Below are 22,117 nucleotides of genomic sequence, written 5' to 3'. Positions count from 1 at the left end.
TAATAGAACTACCGTATTATATGTATTCAACTTGTGCCCTGCTGGACTTACTTTTCTGTGGTTTACCGTTACTGTGACATATCAGTATAGCCACGGAAGATAGTTTGTGTGTTTAATTCCCATGCATCAAGGTTATTTTCATGTATGTAATTGTTTTTCCTGCACAGTGTAGAGTCTTGTTGTGATGAGAGGGATACAGGTATTTCATAAAATAAACGTGCTCCCTGGAGGTTAGCTACATAATTGATATCACAATTTAATCGGAGCTGATCACAAGTTGTCATGACTGATCCAGTCATCTCGATGAGCGTTCGGGCTGTGAATAAACAACTTGTGTTTTACTTTTAGGCTGTCTGAAGATATGGACAGCTATCAAAGCTACTATACATCACACTAAGAACGATGAACAAATGAAAGTCGGACACAAATATATAATTTAAATGATTTATTGAAGTTTGCAATGTTTTGAACAGGCATCCACACAGTCACCTACTTTGTAATGTTCGATACCTCCCTGTAAGCGTCACGATATCGGACTCTCACCCACAACCTCACATACGAGTACTGAATGTGCAGCAAAGTGATCTTAGGAAGGCAGATATAGCAAAAGATGAACGTAAACGACAAACGATGTTTCTTTCCTGGTAAGTCAACAATGGGTCCTCAATGTACACGCCCCGGATTCCTATGACGAAAATAATAGAATGTCGCCAGTTGTCATGACTCAACTTATACTGTAACACCGGGACACACCCCCACACAAAATATTGTGTCTCTGTTTTGATCTGTGTGTATTTACGGTATTTACATGAACACAAAGCGGATCCAATCAGAGACCTAAATACAGTTTTTTAGGGAAAACACTGCGGTCCCACAGACAATATTGTATCTTTAACAATCAACACCTTAAATGGGTAAAGATGGTCGCTTAACGTAAGGTAGGCCTACAACCTGCATCAGCGCCCTTAAAAGTCGGCACAAGAGTAGACATGCAGAGCCGTCAGACGCAGTAAAGTTCTACACCGCCTGACAGCAGACATGAAACAATAATTTAAAACAAGACGTGGCCTATAGACATGCAAACATGCTGCAAGCTCATCCATCGGCTATGACTGCCCCCTCCCCACTGAGCTCGGTTTAATGTGCATAACTTTGGGCAAGGTTCATAGTTTTAAATATTGTAAATCAAGCAACTGTCGGACTTACGCTCTACAAATACTCACAGTATAAAAAAACACGCTAAACACAAGTCAATCAATATAAACTCACTTTATGATTTTCATGGCTTTATCCTAGCTAACAGTGAATGACAATGTTTACAAATTGACAGCTGTATTTACGTTGCTCGTTGTAACGGCAAATGTGAACTCTGCTTTTTGCAAACAATGCGTCTTGTGATAACCTATAACTATGACGAACATTTGATGACATTAAATAACTTTAAATAACTTTTACCTTGTAGAGATGTTCTCGGGACAGAACCAGCTTACTCCTCCGATGCGGGAAGAAAAAATGGTAGAACGCACACCCCTCAAGATTAAAATAGTTCTACATGATTGATTCATGTTTCGACGAAAAACATGAATAAATTATGTTTCATATATTAAATCCATATTTGCGAATTGAACAACCCCACTTTCCCCTTTTCTTAAGTGCATGATGGAAAAACCAAAAGCTCATCTGGATATGTGGTGGTTGTTAATATTGTTTTATTTTTTGAGAAAAATACATGAATTTTGTTCAAAGAAATGTGTTTGTCTATATTGACTATTTGTTTTTAAATGTTATGATAAATGCTGTAGACATAAGAGATTAGAATGGATCCTGTTGAAGAATGTACGAAATGCCTCTATTCACATAAATTAAATAATATTATGTACCCCTTGAGCACTATAGGTAGATTAAACAGAAAACTATAGCATGTAGTTTAAACAAAACATTAATGTTGCTTTAACAGGTACACTCAAAACAATAACTCTTTGAATGAACGTAATTAAATCATGGACAATATTTCCACATGATTAAATCACTTTCTTTCAAGATTAAGCAATTTCATTGGTCCAACTTGATTTACTTGGGTTGGGTCAATATAATCCATTAGGATTGATACTACTAATTCATAAAGTTTGTTACCAATTTAATTTACTTGGGTTGGGTCAACGTAATCTAATAGGATTGATACTACTTATTTATAAGGTTTGTTACCAACTTAATTTACTTGGGTTGGGTCAACGTAATCTATTAGGATTGATACTACTTATTTATAAGGTTTGTTACCAACTTAATTTACTTGGGTTGGGTCAACGTAATTGCTTAAAGCGGAAAGAAAGCCATTTCATCATGTGGAAATACTGTCCATGATTTAATCAAGTTAATTCAAAGAATAACTTTTGAGTGTTTACACATTTAAAACGTTTAGAGTGAACCAACAGAAACTGAATTTCAACAGTCTACAGTCTAGTGAGCTTCAAGGGTGGAAACATAACACAAACGCGAGATCTTGAAATAAAATTGTATTTCACAAAATAGGCAAAGATAAACAATGCTTTACGCTGACAGATGTTATTAAATATAACAGTGAATATATATTTCACAAAATAGGCAAAGGTAAACAATGCTTTACGCTGACAGATGTAATTAAATATAACAGTGAATATATATTTCACAAAATAGGCAAAGAGAAACAATGCTTTACGCTGACAGATGTTATTAACCTCTTAAGTATGAGGGTCCCCCCAGTGGACCCCCCCCCCACCGTTTTTTTACGAGACCATGTCTCAGGGCTTCTTAACATTTATGAAACTATTAATGTTCCATACCCTTTTAACGATAAGAAACTCAGCTAACTAACAATATGAACCATTTTTAGCTAAAAGAAACACAAGAGTAATACCAAGCCTTTGAATTAGCATGGAGCGAAAAAATGCTAACTAATGCTATCAGACCGGGGGACCACAGAGCGTGTGAACGTTTTGATCAGCTGTTTTAGCGCAGTGCTGCTGTACAGGCCGACGTTAACAGCAGCCCTGTCTGTGCACACGGAAACCGACTTTCGTCCGGGGATCTAACCGCCTTCTGGAAAAGCTTCACAAGTACGTCGGTACGCAAATGCGCTTTGTGACACAAGTGACGGTACGCATTTCAGATTGTTGCCGCGCATGCGTACCTGCGTACCACTTATGTGCACCCCTGTCTATGGTAATGTTTACGTGGATTTGGGAACTGCCCCTCGATTCTATTGGATATTTTGGTTAAGAAAAAGGTGTAAATCACCCAAATCGAAAAATGGGTTCCAGAGATATGGTCCTGCGTAAATTATGAAGAATGCCAGCCGGCGTAAGCACTTTACGCAGCAGACTTTACTTATTGTTTACTACGTAAGGAAGCAGGAATTGCAGGACCCAGAGCGCACGGAGCACAGAGCGGACAGCAGATAATGGAATTGCAGTTTTATTGCTTATAGATTATCAGAACATTTCAAAGGGGACACAGCCACATTGGATATTAACCTATGGATTAACTACATCCTCGTTGTTATCGTTTTAATGCCATTGAAGACCAGTTTAGACCAGACAAAGACAAAGGTAAGCCACGTTAGCATTGTGTAGCTACCTAGCGCCACTTCTTTTGATGTACGTTTTTGTTGATAACGTTGCAAGTGTGTATCTTTCAGTGTTGAGGTGGGCACCGTTAGATTATGTGTCTTTACGATCATAAACGATGTGTTGGATGTGCAGCTGGGATAAGTAATAAGGGAGCTAGGAGTGATTTCCGGTGCAGTAACAGGTTAGCATTTTTCGCTCGGGGCTAATCCAGAGGCTCACTGTTAGCATTGTGGGGCCTAAGAGTATGTTTTTTAAAATTTAAAATTTAATTTTTTTTCACAACAGTTGTATTTGAATGGAATGAATACCTATAGTGATAATTCAAAGCAATACAATTATTTTTACAGTGAAAAAGGTCAAATGGAACCGATGGTTCCCAAATTATCCAGAGGTGAGTCCGCCTGGACTTTATTTTTCTAAACCTCTCTAAAAAGGTCAAATTTCACTTGTTTTGCATCAATCTTGATACAGGGTACTTATTATATGTTATAGTTTGGATTCCTAAAGCTTTTAGTCTACTAACCCATCATTCAAGGGTGGTTTTCACTATAAGTAATGGTTTTTTTTTAGGCGGACATTATAATTTACATGTTTTTACTATGTTCCATCTGAATTTACTTTAAAATAAAAACATCTAGATTGATTCTGACACTTCTACATCCAACTCACAGATGTAACCTTGCTTTGAGAGAAAAGATTATTAATTTACCCCTTTTAGAAGTGAAGATATAGTCTTTGCTGTGTTAGTGGCATTTTGGAGCCTGAAACCTGAAAAACAGGCTCAGTGCTTAAGAGGTTAAATATAACAGTGAATATATATTTCACAAAATAGGCAAAGGTAAACAATGCTTTACACTGAAAGATACTTGAAAAAATTTAGTTTCTTCCCAAATATAAAAATGTTTCAACAGTAGACCAATTAAGGCAACATGGTAACATCTGCCTCCTCGCACAGCCCTCTGCTCAGTGAGGTCCACGTAACCATGCTACAGCCAACTTTGAATGCTTACTTTTAAACTTCTTGCATATAATCAACATTTCTGTCAAGGTGAGTCACCGATTCTCTGATGGCTGCGTGTTTGGAACATGAGACGATCCCAAACAGTGACATTAGGCACGGGAAAGCAATGTTTTGAGGACTTGTCCTTTTGTGGATAGTCTGTTTCCATCTAGCTCCATCATTATTTTCTGCAGTGCTTCAAATGTAAACTTCAGCTCTGGAGGGTAGCTCAAGTTTAGAGCATACACGAGGGCAAATATCATCGCCACTGCAAAAGATATGTTTCCCAAATCATCCAGCACTTCGACCCCCTCCAGAATGATCCCAACGTTCTCGGGGTCATCCCCAGGCTCTGCACCTTCGTGTCGAATGACAAATATTCCGAAGACCGTCTCTGCCATTGCCGTTTGACTGCTGTTGTCAATGCTCTGTGAAAAAACAAATAAGAAGGAGAGTGATTTTCACTGATGTGCATTACATCCCATTTCTATAATGTTTCATATCGAGCTTTATGTAGTTTGGGTTTTCCAAATTGAAAAAAAAGAAAAAGAAAAAACACTGTTTCCAAAAAGCATTAACACATCCAACATCATCAAAATGTAAAGGCAACATTGCCCTAAGGGTTAGTTTTAGAGGAAACACAATCCATTCCAACTATTAGAGATGTCCCGATCCGATCACGTGATCGGAGCCGATCACGTGATTTTCAAAAGATCGGAATCGGGAGGAAAAAATCGGGTATGGGGATTTAAAAAAAATCTTTTTAAACTTTTTTTTTTATTCAATGTTACAAAACAAAAATGACCATGTTCAAGTCTTAAACTCACCCTGAGGCCTTAGTTTTAGTTTCAAATGACACAACATCATGTATGGGTTGCTTCTTTGGGGCTTGTTTTCATAGACCTGGTTGCTTATTTCTCTCAAATCTGGCAACAGAGTGGGCAGGGTGCAGTGTCTAATAGTAGCAGTAAGCTAACGAGTACTGATAAGCTTTATTTTGTTTTGATCCAATGCTGCACAACTGAACTGATCCAATGCTGCTGTGAAAAAAGAAGCTATATCCATGTTGGATAGAATATCCAATTTAAATAAAAAAAATAACCTTAAGGGACAACTTGAATGCTTTTTTTCTTTTTTTTCTCTTAATGCATTGCATAAAGATCAGATCGGGAAAAATCGGTATCGGCAAATTGTCAAAATCAAAGAATCGGATCGGGAGCAAAAAAAGGTGATCGGGACATCCCTACCAACTATGATCATCCTCCTCTTTGTGAAGATAAAAAAGGTAAATCAACATACCATGTATTCCTTCACCAGCTTCTCTGGATCTTCGTTGAAGTAGACACAAAGACCTTTGAGGATGCATTCGCGTCTCACGTCAATGCTGTCAGTCTAAGTATGCAGATCAGAAAACATACAATAAAAAAGCCCATTAAGAACAACAAGAAGACTGGGTTTCACCGTTTCACAAATGTTTTCTTTAAAACCCTGAATGTAATATTGCACTTTAATTAAATGGGTTTAGTTTGGACAGATAATATACTATGCAATTTTAAGCAATACATTTTTCTAAAAAAGGAAAACAATTAGTTCATTTGAGGAGACCTGTCTTATTTTGAATATTTAAAATAGCTTTTTATTGAAGAAATACTTTTGCTTTAAAAAGGTAATCTGTTTCCAATTACTCGATTAATCAATGGAATAATTGATAGAATACTCGATTACTAAAATAATTGATAGCTGCAGCCCTACAGTACACTCAGTGACCATTGGGGTAGGAACATCTGCCATTTCCATGAAAGACTGCTGTCAGGGACAGCTTTGTAGTGCGTTATTTTTGGCCCTCATAATAGTATGCCGCTCACTCTGATACAATGACCCCCACTGGGGGAATGGATGTGGTGCTAAGTAAAAAAAATATCAAAAACATAATGCTCCGGATGCTATGCTATTCACGGAACATCCTAGACTTTGTACAGCTCCTACAGTTTCTTTGTCACCTTTACATTGTTTTCATACCTGGGTTATGGGAACCATGATGCTTTTGATCTTCTTCCCTTGAACTCCACCTTTCTTGTTATACACGTCGATCAGGCTTGTAGAGTGAATATCCAGCGAAGAGAAGAACTTGGATTGCAAATTAATTGTTGTGATTCTCTTAAATTCTGCATTCACCTACAACAAAAAAACAAAACCCACAAAACTCAGATTGGCTATTTTGATGTCACTGTTTACAGGTTTGATTTAGCAGTTCAGTCCGTTTAAGACATGCAATTGCATAAATCATGTATTTATTTATATGATTCCTGCATACAAATGCCACTGTACATACAAAATTCAGAATTTGTCAATATGTTTTTTTATATGGCACATACTGTGCAGTCCGTAAGCATTCATTGTAAGGCTGGGCGATATATCGAGTTTACACGATACATCGTGGATTGCACTCCATGCGATGTCGTAAATGACCACATCGTGAACATCGAGTATTATGTTGTCAAATCAATTTCCCGCCGCGGCCAAAATGAGCTTTCCTTTCTCCCTCATAGACACAGTCACACACGCAGGCACACACGCAGGCCCCGTCTAACTTGCACACAAACATTACACACATGCACAGTGACAGAGAGCAGGGCTCGACATTATAAATGGCCCGCTGGCTCGGAAGCACTATTTAGACACCCCGGGCCAGCATAACGTACTTTCCACTTGCCCGCTCGGGCCACTAAAAATATTGCATAAAAAAAATAAAATTGTCCAGTGGTATAGGTACTTTGACAAGCAATGTTGTTAAATTGTTTCGTTTATTAACGCTACAACATAGCGTTTCGTGAGGCGGTTGTCGTTGTTGGGTGAAAGGCAAACGGGAGCCTGCTCGCGCTGGCTCCGCAGCAGGCTCCCGTTTGCCCGAGAGCGCCGGGCAAAAAACTATCATCAAATAAAAGAAAGTCACCGGACGAGTTAAAGGAGAGTGACAGGTAGCATGAGAAGAAGAGGGAGAGAAAGTTTCAGCCAGCTTGATCGATGGAGTTGTTTTCTAGTGGTGCAGTGACGCGTCCTAAAACCCTTTTATAATCTATCGATTAGAGTTATGATTCGAAAATTATAAAAGTAGGGTAGACATGTGGATATTATCCGGCTGAACAAAATGTGCATTTATCAAACAGGTTTGTTTTCCACAGACCTTATTTCCAGCTATTTTCCAAAACCCTATGGAGAAATCCCATTGCTTTTTTGTCGAGGGAACCAGCAGCTTACTTCCTGGTTTTAGGACGCGTCACTGCACCTCTCAATATGATGCCAATATAAACAAGGTCTTCTGTCGGCTCTGTACATCAATGCCGACCTATGCTGACAAGTAAGTGAAGAGTAGAAAATATAAAAGGTATTGGCTATAGGGAAATGTCCCAGCAGTTTAGGAGAATGAAGGTTCTAATACATAGCCATTACATGTCTAATTCCTGATAATGACAGGAAGACAGAAAGGTCTTTTCCATCAATGTTGCCACCTTGTCCTCATTATTCCTTTGCATTACTTCTGAGAGGAGGGTCACTCTTAACTTTTCAAGCGTCTCTGCCGTTTCCCCGGATGGGTAGGTGGGGCAGTAATTCACCTCTGCTTTTTTCGGATTTTTCACACCATAGCCAGGACTGCATTTGCCATCAGGTTTGTGTTTTAGGGCATTCACTATATTCACGGGGCATCCAAGCTAAGCTTTGTTCGGTAGTTAGCAAGTTTATATTTCAAGCTCGTCTTCCATCCGCCATATCCAGTGAAAGAACTGGGTTCTTTCAAACATGGATGTGATGAGACAAGAGCTTTTGCTACCTCCTCAAACTCACTGTCAGAGAGGTAGACTTTGTATTCTATAATCTTCTCAGCTAAGCCATCAAGAATGGCAGATTTAAGTTTGTTGTCAGGACTCAACACTGTTCCGTCCGTTTTGAAAGTAGCGTTGGCCCTGTCCAGCTGTAGTTCAGTGTCGTAAGAGAACCGGGGCACAATGAAGACAGGGGGCTATCCAGATGATCTTGACGTGGACTCAGGAGAAGACAGTATGCCAGTATTGACGGAGCTTCCAGATGAGAGAGATGAGGAGTCATTTAGACAGCGGGAAGTGGCAGCAGCTGAGTAGGGAGGGGGCAGGGAGCCAACAGGCTGTGCAGGTGCAACTGATGTAAAGATGACCTTGATGGAACTTCTGTCCTGGACATCTGATGTTGACAGCAAGTTGGTGAATTCATTCCCAAACTCAGCATCCATGAATTGGAGCCTGAATTCCCCTTCTATTCCACACTGCCTCTTAATTTGCTGTGTGAATTCAGTGACAGACTCTGGAATCCCATCTGGAAGGATCAATCTCTGGGAACTGTTTTCTCCTCAAATGATTCTGAGCTTCACTGGAGTAGCCATGCCACGGCCGTCTGTGAAAGAGGGATGAGAAAATTAGCCTACATGTTACACAGAACCTTTTTTTCAAGGGATGCACAAGGGTTAATCTTAATTTCAACAGAGCAATGAGAGGACAAAATAACCATTCAATGTTAAATCTGTCGGTTACCTCATATGTCTGTGTCTTTTTAATGTCACCATTCTGAGAGGTCCAACAAAGTAGTCTGCCAAAGGATAATCATCTGCCAGTTCCTCAAGCTCAATCAAAACAGTTTCTCTTGCTGGACTCAGTTCAAAGGCTCTGAAATGCTCCCTATACCACCCATAAAGCCTTCTCACCATGAAACATAGTCTCTCCTGTACAATGCAAATCTGAAGAATCTCTCCAAAGTCAGGCAGTCCACTTGTAGACCCATTAGCAACTATCATCCCATTTCTGAATGTTACCCCTTTGCTTGACACACACTTTTTTAAGTGAACTTCAGTTGTACCAGGGAAGTTCTGGGCAATAGTCTGAGCTATTTCATGTTTCAATATATCCAAAGGCACTGTTGAGACCTTTGTGATTTCCAGGGCAGCTTCATCAAAACTGGATGATACCAGTTGATAGGAAATCATTAGCTGATGCTTAGTAGCTTGCGAGAGGGGCACATTTTTAAAGCAATTGGTGTGTCACGCAACCTGCTTAAAAAAACTGTGCTTGGCCTCAAAACGCATGGTCCAGAGGCCCACAAGAGGACCAAACATCCTGATCAGTTGTGGATAGTGCTCCAGATAATGATGCTTTGGTAGCAGTCGCACATCAGGGAAGAGTTCTTGGTACTTTTGTCTGTGCTCTGAAATCTTGCCCTCAAGATAGGAAATGTACTCATCTGTTTGTGTTGGCGCAACCACAAGCTCTGCAATGTCTTTTAAGTCTAACAGTATTTGCCATGCAATTTCACCCTCAGTCACCAGATGCCCAATTATGAATGGGAGTAGTCTCAACAGAGCCCAATTTTCATGGGCATTCCCACCTATTGTTTTTCTTTTAGAAAATGTGTGTGGGATCACATGTGGCCTGTTGATTTTGTCTGCCCACTTATAAGGGAACTGGAGGATAGATTTGTTGAGGGTTTCAAGATTTAAATATTTCTTAGATATGAGCAATGCCAAACAACGTGCAAGCTCTACTGGCACTAACCCCTCAAAAATATCATGCATAATATCTGGAGGATAACGCGTGTGAATACTGAAGTGGTCAAGAGATTGAGTGATGGAACAATGTCTTTTCACCCCAAAACAGCTTGCCCCATTCTCCTGCGCTGATTTCACATGAGTCATGGAGTTCTTTTGTCCTTAGACTGAATGCACCTGACTTTACCTCTTTTGTTTGAATGTCTGTACTTGTTGCTGTGCAAAATCGGCAGATATATCCACCAGAAAAGCTCTCATTGAAACCAGCTATACTGTGAAATCCCAGGTTGTCTGCCGCAACAACCTGAATGGTGCCTTTGAGACATCTGCCAAGCAATGGAATGAAAACACCAACTTGTTCTAGAGTTATCATATCTTGAAGAAGAGGATGTAAGACACGGTCATAACCATACTTCTTCACATCATCAGTTTTACACAAGACCGCCAGGTAAATCGAGGATAGTGATGAATGTGAGCCTGGAGGCAAATTACTCAAAGTCCAGTAGATTCCACAAAGCTTATGCTTCTTGCGAGAAGTACCCAGAGGATTGCAAATCTCAAAGTCATCTATGTATACAGTCAACAAAATTCTTAAGTCATCCCCTGATAGAAAACCGTTTTCCTTGAAGTGTGAACCATCCTGGGAAGATTTGTAAATCTGTTGTTCACCAGTCCCCCTATTACTCTGCTGCACTCTGTGGTTTTCAACTACCTTGTCTACAACATATTTCCTCTGAAAGAGCTGCTGCAAAGACTTGAGTACAGGCACATACTGAAAACTCCTTTTTTCCTTGGCATCAAGTATGTACTCAATGGGTTCTACAACATTAAAGCTGTCTTTGTAATACTGATTGCGGAGATAAGATGTCCTTAGGGGACCACCTTTCCTTTGAGCAAGGGGTTTGATGCGCAGAGAGCAGTGGCTACTTCTGTTATCACAGACTTATCAGTTGTGGGACTATGTTTCTGAAATACACCTTCAAGAATGTTAATGGAGAGGGGCAATGTTGCTGAACTTAAGTAAAGCAGTTCTTCCAAAAACTCATCAATGTTTGTACCCGCCACATGTGCAAAATGCTCTAACTTGAGCAACGATGCAGCAAAGTTTTTCTCATTTACTTTGGAAGAGTTCTGAGTTACATCCACATCACTACTTGAACAAGCACTGTGTACTTCAACTGCAGAATCATCTTGATTATGTGCGTATTCCTCAGGATTATCAGAGGATTATTGTGCAACTAGAATGGTTCTAACTACACCTGGCTTGAAATCTTTCAACGTATGCGGTTTGTGTTTCCTATTTTTGTGAAGTGAAATGTTGCGTATATATTTGTTTCAAAACTGCAACCCACAAACATACAAGGAACAGTCTCATGACTGTAAAAAATGAGTTCCAATGTGTACAAAATAATCCCTCTCCGTAGGAAGATCGCTCGAAGTGCACAAATGACAACTGAATATTGACAATTCCAGCTGCTCCTGAGAGTTTTGTTTGGCATGGGTTCTATTTAAATGAATGTGCAAAGCATTCCATGTCTTAAATGTACACGGGCAGTTTATGTGTGGGCATGGATAGCGTTGCCTATGCCGGTGCTGTAGTCTAAAATGCTTTAGTAACTCATATCTACCAGAAAGAGATTCACTACACTCCTTACACCTCCACATTTGCCCACCAAAACAAAATCACCAGCAAAAAATTAAAAAAACATTTCAATCTTGAACTTGAGAATGGCAGATGACACCTTTTACCTGCAGTCACTGATGAAGTTGGATTGGAGATACAGGTACGGTTAGACAGGACACTCTTGCAGCCGGACAGCAGCCACAGGAACTTTTGCAGTCACAAATTGCTGTGAAAAATTGAGAGAGACCAATCAACATACATGAAAGCTAAGTTACACAGAGAACTCGCAATATTGCTGTAAATTAAGACTCATCATTACATCTGTTTTTTTTACACTGAACCTTATCAGTCCTCTTATCAGACAGAAGTTGACAAATTACTTAGTCATATCCAAACAAATTCAACAGAGTTCTTCAATTTAAAAAGACATGGATCCAGCCTAAGTGCTAAGCTTTAAAACTGAATTAACAAATCACATTAAATAATGTGATGACAGAACTGTAAACAGAATTAACATTGCTTTTTATTTAAAATATATAAATAATATTTCACATAAAAAGAAACGGCACCATGGTTGTTTTATAGCTGAAACTTAAACAAAATAAATAACTCAGTTACCTCTAATCATTAACCCATGTTTGTATAATTATGTTAACTCCGTGTGTTGCTGATTGCTTACATAATACCTGACGTGGAAACGTTACTCGTGGAGGGGGCTATATAACCCATGTTTGTATAATTATGTTAACTCCGTGTGTTGCTGATTGCTTACATAATACCTGACGTGGAAACGTTACTCGTGGAGGGGGCTATAGAGCTACAAAAAAAAAAAATCGAAAACGGTGTGTGTGTGTGTGTGTGTGTGTGTGTGTGTGTGTGTGTGTGTGTGTGTGTGTGTGTGTGTGTGTGTGTGTGTGTACACAAAATGTACACCACCCCAAATTGATCATGTTGTTGATAGTGCTACAGATGCGCTGCGAATAAAATTAGACTCTTGCTCCTTTTGAAAAAGAAGAAAATAAAACAACATAGATTAGCTCCATGGCATAATGCCGAAACCCGCAAAATAAAGCAAAAGTCGAGACAACTTGAAAGGGTATGGCGTTCCACTAAACTTGAAGAATCTCGTTTAATTTGGCATATTACACTCAATGAATATAAGAAAGCACTGCGTAAAGCGAGAGCAGCCTACTACTCTTCATTAATAGATGAGAATAAGAATAATGCAAGATTTCTTTTCAGCACTGTAGCCAGGCTGACAGAGAGCCACAGCTCGACTGAGCCTTCTATTCCCATAGCACTCAGTAGTAATGATTTTATGTGCTTTTTTAACGATAAAATTGTTACTCTTAGAAACAAAATCAATGACCTCTTGCCTTTAACCAGTATAGTGTTATCAACAGCTCCCGGAAACGTAAGTTCTAATATTACACTAGATAGTAAACTAGAATGCTTTTCAGCCATAAACCTTGAACAATTAAATTCAATGATTCTCTCTTCTAAACCATCAACGTGTATCTTAGACCCGATTCCAACTAAGCTGTTAAAAGAAGTTTTTCCATTAATTAGCACTTCTTTATTAAATATTATGAATATGTCTTTATTATCAGGCTATGTTCCACAATCATTCAAAGTAGCAGTGATAAAACCGCTTCTTAAAAAGCACAACCTCGATCCAGAGGTTTTAGCCAACTATAGACCTATTTCTAATCTTCCGTTCCTCTCAAAAGTTCTTGAGAAAGCAGTCGCAAAACAGCTGTGTGATTACTTAAAAAACTATGATTTATTTGAAGATTTTCAGTCTGGCTTTAGAACACAACATAGCACAGAGACAGCTCTGGTTAAAGTCACAAATGACATTCTAATAGCCTCTGACAAGGGACTTGTCTCTATTCTTGTCTTGCTTGATCTTAGTGCTGCATTTGATACTATCGACCATGATATCCTATTGCAAAGACTAGAGCACTTAGTTGGCATACAGGGAACTGCTTTAGGCTGGTTTAGGTCCTATCTATCTGAACGCTCTCAGTTTGTACGTGTCAACGATGAATCTTCCATGCAAACCAAAGTTAGCCATGGAGTGCCACAGCGCTCAGTGCTTGGACCTATTTTGTTCACCCTATATATGCTTCCGTTAGGCAATATTATAAGGAATCATTCTGTAAACTTTCATTGTTATGCGGATGATACTCAACTATATTTATCAATCAAGCCTGATGAAATTAATCATCTAAATAAAATTCAAGACTGCCTCAAGGACTTAAAAACGTGGATGACCTTACATTTTTTGATGTTAAACACGACCAAAACTGAAGTTATTGTACTTGGCCCGAAGAATCTACGAAACAAATTATCTAAAGATATATTAACTATGGATGGCATTAATTTGGCCTCCAGTGAGACTGTAAGGAATCTTGGTGTTATATTTGATCAGGATTTATCCTTTAACGCCCACATAAAATCAATTTCAAGGACCGCCTACTTCCATCTACGTAACATTGCAAAAATCAGGCATATCTTGCCTCAAAACGATGCAGAGAAACTAGTCCATGCATTTGTTACTTCAAGGCTGGATTATTGTAACTCCTTATTATCAGGGTGTACCAAGAAGTCAGTCAAGTCGCTTCAGCTGATTCAAAATGCTGCAGCTCGTGTACTAACCAGAGTTAGGAAAAGGGACCACATTACTCCTGTTCTGGCTGCCTTACACTGGCTAAAATTAAAAATTCTTCTTCTCGCCTACAAAGCCCTTAATGGGCAGGCGCCATCTTACCTTAAAGAACTCATTATACCCTATTGTCCTACTAGGGCATTGCGTTCCAAGAATGCAGGGTTGTTGGTTGTTCCTAGAGTCTCTAAAAGTACAATGGGAGCCAGAGCCTTTTCTTATCAAGCTCCACTTTTGTGGAATCAGCTTCCAGTTTGTGTTCGGACGGCAGACACCCTATCCATTTTTAAGAGTGCGCTTAAGACCTTCCTTTTTGATAAAGCTTATAGTTAGGGCTGATTAGATTCAGCCCCTAGTTTTGCTGATATAGGCTTAGTTTGTCGGGGGACATCTTACTTCTTCCTTCTCTCTGTCTATACCTGTGTACTCTCATGTTCCGATTAACCCAGCTTCCCCAAATGTCTTTGTTTTTGGTGTCTATATACGCCGGGATCCGGAGTCATGGATGATCCTGCGGTCCTGTGTCATGGATTGCGAGTCCTGGATCTTGAGTCGTGGCTGTGGTCCTGGATCATAAGTCCTGGATGGATATACTCATGGATTCATCTTCCTATTATACACACATGCATTTCCAAACATTTGGACTACCTATGTTGCAAATGTATTATCTTTTCAATTTACACACGGCATCTATTGCACGTCTGTCCGTCCTGGGAGAGGGATCCCTCCTCTGTTGCTCTCCCTGAGGTTTCTCCCATTTTCCCCTTTAAACTGGGTTTTCTCTGGAAGTTTTTCCTTGTACGATGTGAGGGTCTAAGGACAGAGGGTGTCGTATTGTCATACTGATATTCTGTACAAACTGTGAAGTCCACTGAGACAAATGTAACATTTGTGATATTGGGCTATATAAATAAACATTGATTGTGTGTGTGTGTGTGTGTGTGTGTGTGTGTGTGTGTGTGTGTGTGTGTGTGTGTGTGTGTGTGTGTGTGTGTGTGTGTGTGTGTGTGTGTGTGTGTGTGTGTGTGTGTGTGTGTGTGTGTGTGTGTGTGTGTGTGTGTGTGTGTGTGTGGCAGCCGCCGCGTCTGTAAACTGCCCCGTCCCCTCGCACACAGACGCTGGGTTGGAAAGATCGCATTTTGCAGTCTTTTTGCGTATTAAAAACGGAGTTGGCGAAACTAGAACTGCAATATAATGTTTGTGTAGCATATACATATAACATGTGTTTTAAATGTATCCAGTACCGATACAAAGACTGATAACATTGGAGCTTAACGGTACCAGAGTCTATAATAATTAATTCCCGGGACTCCTTTGATTAATATCGGGACTCGGTACCTACTGAATTGTTACATTATCCTATATTACTCAAAGTTGAAGTGCTTGTTTTTGCCACTGACATGCACACGTATTATTATTTAAGCGCATCTTGCAGGTTTTTATTTTTTCTACATTTATGCTTAAACTTGCTTGAAAATTACAATTAAAAAAAGTGAATGCAGGATTTGATATGTTTTACGAGACATAAGGGCAGGAATTCAGAGGGAAAGGAGCAATTTTGAGCTCTGCTCTTAAAAACGGCTTTTTTTTAAGGTCATACGTCAAACGCGTCCTATTACATCACACAGGGGACACATCTCCGCTCTCTGACCGCGGGTATAGTAGAGTTGCGTTGAGTAGAGCAGTTGTATTTTAAGGAGCTGGTATTCTTCGGTAGTTTTACATTGTATTTCACCATTTGTATGGTGCAGTATTGTGTTTGTGCAGGTTGCACAAATACCAGCCTGTCAGGACATCGAGTCCACTATTTCCCTAACAGGAAAAGAAAGCTAGCTAGCTTTTGGTCCTGGGTTCGTTTTGTGCAGACAAAGAGACGGGACTTCAATGCTGCGTCTGTGACGAAAAACGCGGTCGTTTGTGGCGCTCATTTTCGACCGGAGGATTATGAGTCAAGTGATGTGATGGAGTGCAGTATGGGATATCGAAGCCAGGACCGTGTGAGGCTGATAGCTAGTGTGGTTCCATCAATACACACAGCTCCGGCAGCAGCAGCAGGCTGGAGTGATAGCGGGGGAGCGTCGGTCAGAGATTCAGCAAAACAAAAACGTGAACTGTGCACCGTAAGTATTGTTTTTCTAACGTTTGCTAACTTCCAAATTAGTCAGTATAATGATTTCAATAATGACAAGCAACGTGTGTTTAGTATTTATTGTTGTAAGTTAATGTTGTTAGCTTGTTAAACCCACTTGCTAAGTCATAATGGATAATGTTAGCTAGAATTGGCGTGGGGACTTTATTTTCATATCTAAATGGCGCAGTCGCTATTTATTTTCATGTGTAATCATGTGTTTCATGTGTGTGTTTTCAAGACTTTGGGAGACAACAGTACTGCAGATTCACCTACAGCCAGTGATGCTGGGCTTATAGACCCAGAGCAAGAGGTCGTCTCTCCACTGGTTCCTCAGCCAACATCTGTGCTTCACTGCGGCTCACAGTGTAACCTCAGACCTTTCCATCGTTCATCAGGTAAATGTAACACAGAAGTAGCGCGCCCATTTTACATCAAAATGCGGTAAAGACTCTGCATAGTTTTTGTACATGTTAAAAACATATTAGAAAAACATCTCAGTATGATGCAGGCTGTTACAACTCCAAGACTTGCTATGACCTCAATAATGAACATATAAATGAATTAAAACATCTCAGCCCGAATGTCAACAAAACCTGAACATAAGCTTTGTAAAGGTAGATTGTATTGTGGGCTGTTGTTTATGGCAGGCACAATTATGTAAGGGATAATGTGCTGCGAAACGGTCATTATGGGGAAAAGAACACTGACAGGCTGATCAGGAGCCCGACGCGAAGCGGAGGGATCTAGATCGGCATGAAGGTGTTCTTTTCCCCATAATGACCAAGTCGCTGCACATTATCCCGTTTATTACATGGCCACATTCTCAACAAAGTAACGTTATGACTCCCACTATTAATTGAAATGCTTTTATGGATTTAGAAAATGATTTTATTGATTTAAAAGATAGTTGTATTGATTTAAATGTACATGCATCCGCTAAGAAAAATAGTCTGTTGTTACCGTTTGAACTAACTTAGTCGGCAGGAACTGCTTCGATAGCGTTTTTGAGGAGCTTTTTGATTACAGATTTGAAAACATCGCTGCTTGCTTTAAAAGTAGCACAATTCATTATGTCAAACCTTGGTAAGTATATAGATATCCCTGCCCTAATGACAAAGTAACTGCACACTGAATATGTGTCACCGTTTGATGTCTGTCTGGACCGCTGCGTAAAAGGAGGGTTTTTGCCCGTTACTTCTCCGCTGTTTTCTTGTCGCTCTTGTCTTGTCAGTTAGAAAAGCAAACTGCATGCAGTTTGCTTTTCGGCCAAACTGTATACAGTTAAATCGAACTGACTTGTTTGTGCAGATGTGAGCGTCCTTAACAACGGTCAATAAGTCCTTGACAGCGGTCTGTCTGTTCGGTATTAACAACGTGTCACGTGTTCTGAATTGACCAATCAGAATCGAGTATTCAACTAAGCCATGTAATAAATAATATATATCTTTTTATCCTAGCTGTCCAGGTACAGCCCAGGATGGTCAGTGTGGGATGTCAGACATAAACTCCACTGCCCAGTCCTGCACACAGTGATGATGAGTCATCTTCTGTAACCATGGACCACCCTGGGGATATGCCATGGAGCCCAGAGGAGGAAATGATGAGCGAGTCGTCTGACGAGGAACCATCAAAAGAGCCACTGCAGCGAACTAATGTTGATCTCAAGTAAGGCTTCTTTTAATTTTAGATGATGTGTACTGTATTACCAAATTGTGTCGGTCAGAAATAACAGGTGTTTTTTTTTTTTTTTCAGTGCTGCTGAGAAGTTCATTGTGTGCCAAACCCAGCTGATGTCCTTGTTCACCATTTGCCCTTCCTGTTGTGCGGAAACCCAGGGTAATGTGGAGCAGCAAGAGGGAACGTATATAAAGATAAAACAAGTAAGAGGATATGTGTGAATTCCACCGATGTAAAAATAAAGGTTGTATCATAACCTGTATGTAAATGTTTGTTTTATTTTATTTTTATGTTTTATCAATTCACTGTGTCTATACTTCATTAGTTTTATGGTATAATTGGTTTTTGACACACTAAGAGTTGTACTGGCAATGTTCTGCTTTTCACATCTCTTACGGTACGTCTACACTACAGGCATCAAAAAATGCTTTCAACGCTTCGCCCATTCACTTGAATGGGGTGACGTAGAAGATTTTGAATCTTCGCCGAACTGCATTGTGGGGAGCATGGCATGGCTTTGCGAGCATCACGAGCATCTATCAGCATCAAAAGTTGAACAATGTTCAACTTTTGAGGCTCGATGCTTGGCATCAGCCAATGAAATCCCGTTTATGCAAATCCCGCCAGTGCAAGCGCAGCCAATCAAACCGCGTGCAAGCTGGGAGAGCCAGACCGCAGTTCATTTCCTCATATTCCAAACGAGATATTACGGTAGCAAATCACCCGGTTCTTTACGACCGGAACTATTTACCGGGATACAAACCGGAGGAACAAGGCATGGAGGGAGGTGGCAGAGACAGTGGGTGAAACTGACAGTTTTTTCGCCTGTTTGGAGAGTTTATATCTAGTTTACTTCGTTTTGACATTGCTATTGCTTCGTATGTCGGGGGCGGGAGATTCATGTGATTGGTTGCTCGCAAAAAATCGCCAAGCTTCAGACACGCCCAGCTTCAAGATTTTTTGATGCCTGTAGTGTAGACGGGCCGTTAGGTATGTGCAGCATGTGGGTATGAGCGTTTTTGGCAGAACCAGCCAATGCTGTACAGAAACATGCCAGCCTGCAACCTGTTACTGAGTGGGGCCATCCACTTTTCAGGTTGCATGGCTACCCAGACAATACGGATGTTGAAACTGTTAGGGCTTCAGTGCATCAGTGTCGGCACCTTCTTCCGCCATCAACGCCTGTACACAATCCCTACTATCGTGCAGGCCTGGCAAACTGAGCAGGCTGGGATCATCCGAGAACTGAAGGAGATGGGGGGTGGGCTAATCCTCTCTGGTGACTGCAGGTAGAACACTTCAGCTTGTATTATTGATATCAAAAAGAGGTCAAAACAATATTTAAATTACATTCATTTAGCTTTATCCAAAGCAACTTACAATAACTGCATTGCATTGTTTTTTGGGCTTTAACGTCTGAATTAAACAGTTTTTGACACTCATAGGTCAGACTCTCTTGGCCATTGTGCCAAATATGGCACCTACTCCTTGATCAAGGACAGAATAAACAAGGTTTTGGATCTTCAACTTGTCCAGGTCAGTTAACGTTATCAGTCACACAAATCAGATGTCTGATGTGACACGGTTAGTGATATGACTGCATAATGTTGTTTTACAGAGCTCAGAGGTCCCAAGCAGCACCTGGTGTGAACTAGAGGGTCTGAAACGCAGCATTGACTTCCTTATGGAGCAACACATGCAAGTTTCAGCCCTTATTACGGACCGAAATCGCCAGGTAAAGACACACAAGAACGAACAGACATATGTACACACAAAGATTCTTGGCGCACCATATTAACAGCAAAAAATGCATTTTCTTACTAGTTAGTAAGTAACTAAGGTGTTGTGTTTCACTCTTTAGGTTGCCAAGTGGGTGCGGGAGGAGTTGTGTCCAGGAGGAACGACTCATTTCTTTGATATCTGGCATATTGGTAAAAGTATGTATCTTGATGTTGGTAGGTTTGATTAGGCTGAAATTTGTTTATAATTACATTTTCTTTTTTAACATTTTGTTTCTGTTGTGAAACAGGTCTAGGGAAAGCTTTGGATGCTGCTGCAAAGGAGAGGGAGTGTGAGGACCTGAAGCTGTGGAGGCCAGCCATCATCAATCACCTGTACTGGACTGCAGCTTCCACTCCTGATGGAGATCCAGATGTGATGGAAGCCAAGTGGCAAAGTATGGTGAATCATGTTCAGGACATCCATGAACACGGCACTCCTGCATTTCCCTGCTGTGCACATCCACCTGTGGAGGGAGAAGCAAGTGACAAGGAGTGGCTGGAACCAGGTAACGTACTCTGTACACTGTGTTGCTGAAACATCTTAGTCGTCCAAGTGCTTGTTGGTGCTTAGTTTATTTTGGTTCCAGAGCACTCCATCAATATATAACCCAAAGTGTGCTAACACATTAACAAGGCGTTATATAAATAACACCTGATAGTATCACACAATCGTGCTTTATCAGTGTAGGTAATACATGCATATGTAGACAATTCTAGTAACATCAGAACAAAATATGTGTTTGTACAGGAACAACTGCAGCCATTAAACTGGAGAGGGTGACTTTGAGAACAGCATTGGTGAAGGATGTCCGGAAGTTGTCTCCACAGCATCAGACCTATTCCCTGGAGGCATTTCACTCCCTCATCCTCCACTTTGCACCAAAGCACACTGGGTTCTCCTTCCTTGGGATGTACAGCAGGTAAATATGATGTGATGGTGAAATAATGTGTACGGCTTAGGGATGTTAATAATTAACCATTTAACCGAACAATACGAAGTTTAACCGACTAATGCTATCAGTTAAACAGTTTTTTCACATATGTACAAACAACTTGTGAACTGCATAATCTGCTTTTTCTACAGGCTTCTCATGGCAGCCCTGCACTTTAACCACAATAGCAGCAGAGAGGTTGCTCGAACCAGTGATGGTGAGGTGCGTTATGCAGTTCGCTACCCAAGGTTCTGCAAAGGTGGCTGGGTAGGTCTTCCTATCAAGGAGAAGCCATCATACAGTTAGCTGTTTTACTCAGTCCCTAAATATTATTTATTGTGTGATGCATCTATAATATCACTGAATGTGATCACTTGTTTCCTTCCTTCAGCATACGCTGAAGCCCTGTTGGAGTCTCTGAGAGAGGGCTACTCCAGGTCACCAGAGACTCTACGAGAGAGCAGTGCAGTCTTGTCCTCCACTGCCCCTGCCCCCCTTTCCACTTCCTGCCAGGAGATCGCCAAGGATGAGGCAGTTGGCCTTTATCTGGCACGGCATTCCCGGTTTAACACAGGAAATTAGTGTGAAACCAGCAGATTCTGTGGTTCACAGTTTTCAGGGTAAGATTATTCATTATTTGTTTATTTGTTAGATAAAACCTGGTAAGAGATTTTGATGGTGCAAAAAATCAATATTAATATATAATAACAATATTTTCTTTCTCTCTATCATAGGATATGTTGGGACAGGTCCCAAAGCTTGCCGCTGTATTTACTCCCTCCATCTGACAGGAGGGTGCCTCGTTGAGCTGCGATAATAATATTAAATAAATAATTCCATATTCATAAATGAAATGATATGCAAATAAAATTTTCTTGGCTGTGGACTTGTACTCTACATAATTATGTTGAGGTCATGGTAATCTAATTCAATAAACAATAACTGCAATGAACAGATAGCATTTTCTGACTCGTAAAATGATTGGATATGGTGTAATTTGTTAAATGATTCTGTGTTGAAAAATGTATATCTTTAAAAACTGCATTGGTGTATTAGGGCGGGCCATACAATTTTTTTTTTTGTAAATCGATCGAGAGGAGTGTTCAAATAACGTATTTTGGTGGTTATTA

The 22,117-nt window shown here is 40.2% G+C and overlaps 3 protein-coding genes across 10 annotated transcripts in view; 2 read left to right on the top strand and 1 right to left on the bottom strand.

Annotated features, from left to right (window-relative positions):
• Positions 1-22,117, top strand: part of LOC307033384 (uncharacterized protein) — a 226,357-nt gene that overhangs the window by 122,951 nt on the left and 81,289 nt on the right. The gene's annotated exons all lie outside the window — the stretch shown is intronic.
• On the bottom strand, positions 1,660-12,513 carry LOC307033401 (uncharacterized protein). 3 transcript variants are annotated; one of them, XM_079671860.1, is made up of 5 exons: positions 11,924-12,513; positions 8,115-9,030; positions 6,625-6,780; positions 5,905-5,997; positions 1,660-5,033 (listed from the first exon to the last, which is right to left on the bottom strand). In XM_079671860.1, exons 2-5 carry the CDS (start codon positions 8,136-8,138, stop codon positions 4,716-4,718), a joined length of 591 nt encoding a protein of 196 aa, XP_079527986.1. In that variant the 5' UTR covers positions 8,139-9,030; positions 11,924-12,513; the 3' UTR covers positions 1,660-4,715. The 3 variants fall into 3 exon arrangements, 2 of the variants coding, with proteins under 2 accessions (XP_079527986.1, XP_079527985.1); XR_013806494.1 differs by having other exon boundaries at positions 8,167-12,513; XM_079671859.1 differs by having other exon boundaries at positions 8,115-12,513.
• Positions 12,526-22,010, top strand: LOC307033282 (uncharacterized protein). 6 transcript variants are annotated; one of them, XM_079671682.1, is made up of 13 exons: positions 12,526-16,586; positions 16,836-16,992; positions 18,055-18,262; positions 18,351-18,477; positions 19,265-19,563; positions 19,720-19,810; positions 19,893-20,009; positions 20,136-20,211; positions 20,304-20,561; positions 20,804-20,975; positions 21,140-21,288; positions 21,379-21,607; positions 21,722-22,010. In XM_079671682.1, exons 3-12 carry the CDS (start codon positions 18,153-18,155, stop codon positions 21,567-21,569), a joined length of 1,590 nt encoding a protein of 529 aa, XP_079527808.1. In that variant the 5' UTR covers positions 12,526-16,586; positions 16,836-16,992; positions 18,055-18,152; the 3' UTR covers positions 21,570-21,607; positions 21,722-22,010. The 6 variants fall into 6 exon arrangements, with proteins under 6 accessions (XP_079527808.1, XP_079527813.1, XP_079527812.1 ...); XM_079671687.1 differs by lacking the exon at positions 21,722-22,010 and having other exon boundaries at positions 21,140-21,209; positions 21,379-21,559; XM_079671686.1 differs by lacking the exon at positions 21,722-22,010 and having other exon boundaries at positions 21,140-21,254; positions 21,379-21,559.

The sequence above is a fragment of the Notothenia rossii genome, assembly GCF_949606895.1.
Source record: "Notothenia rossii genome assembly, chromosome: 1".
NCBI classification, from domain to species: Eukaryota; Metazoa; Chordata; class Actinopteri; order Perciformes; family Nototheniidae; genus Notothenia; species Notothenia rossii.
The sequence above is the reverse complement of the archived record's forward strand: the minus strand, read 5'-3'. Positions and strand labels throughout refer to the sequence as shown.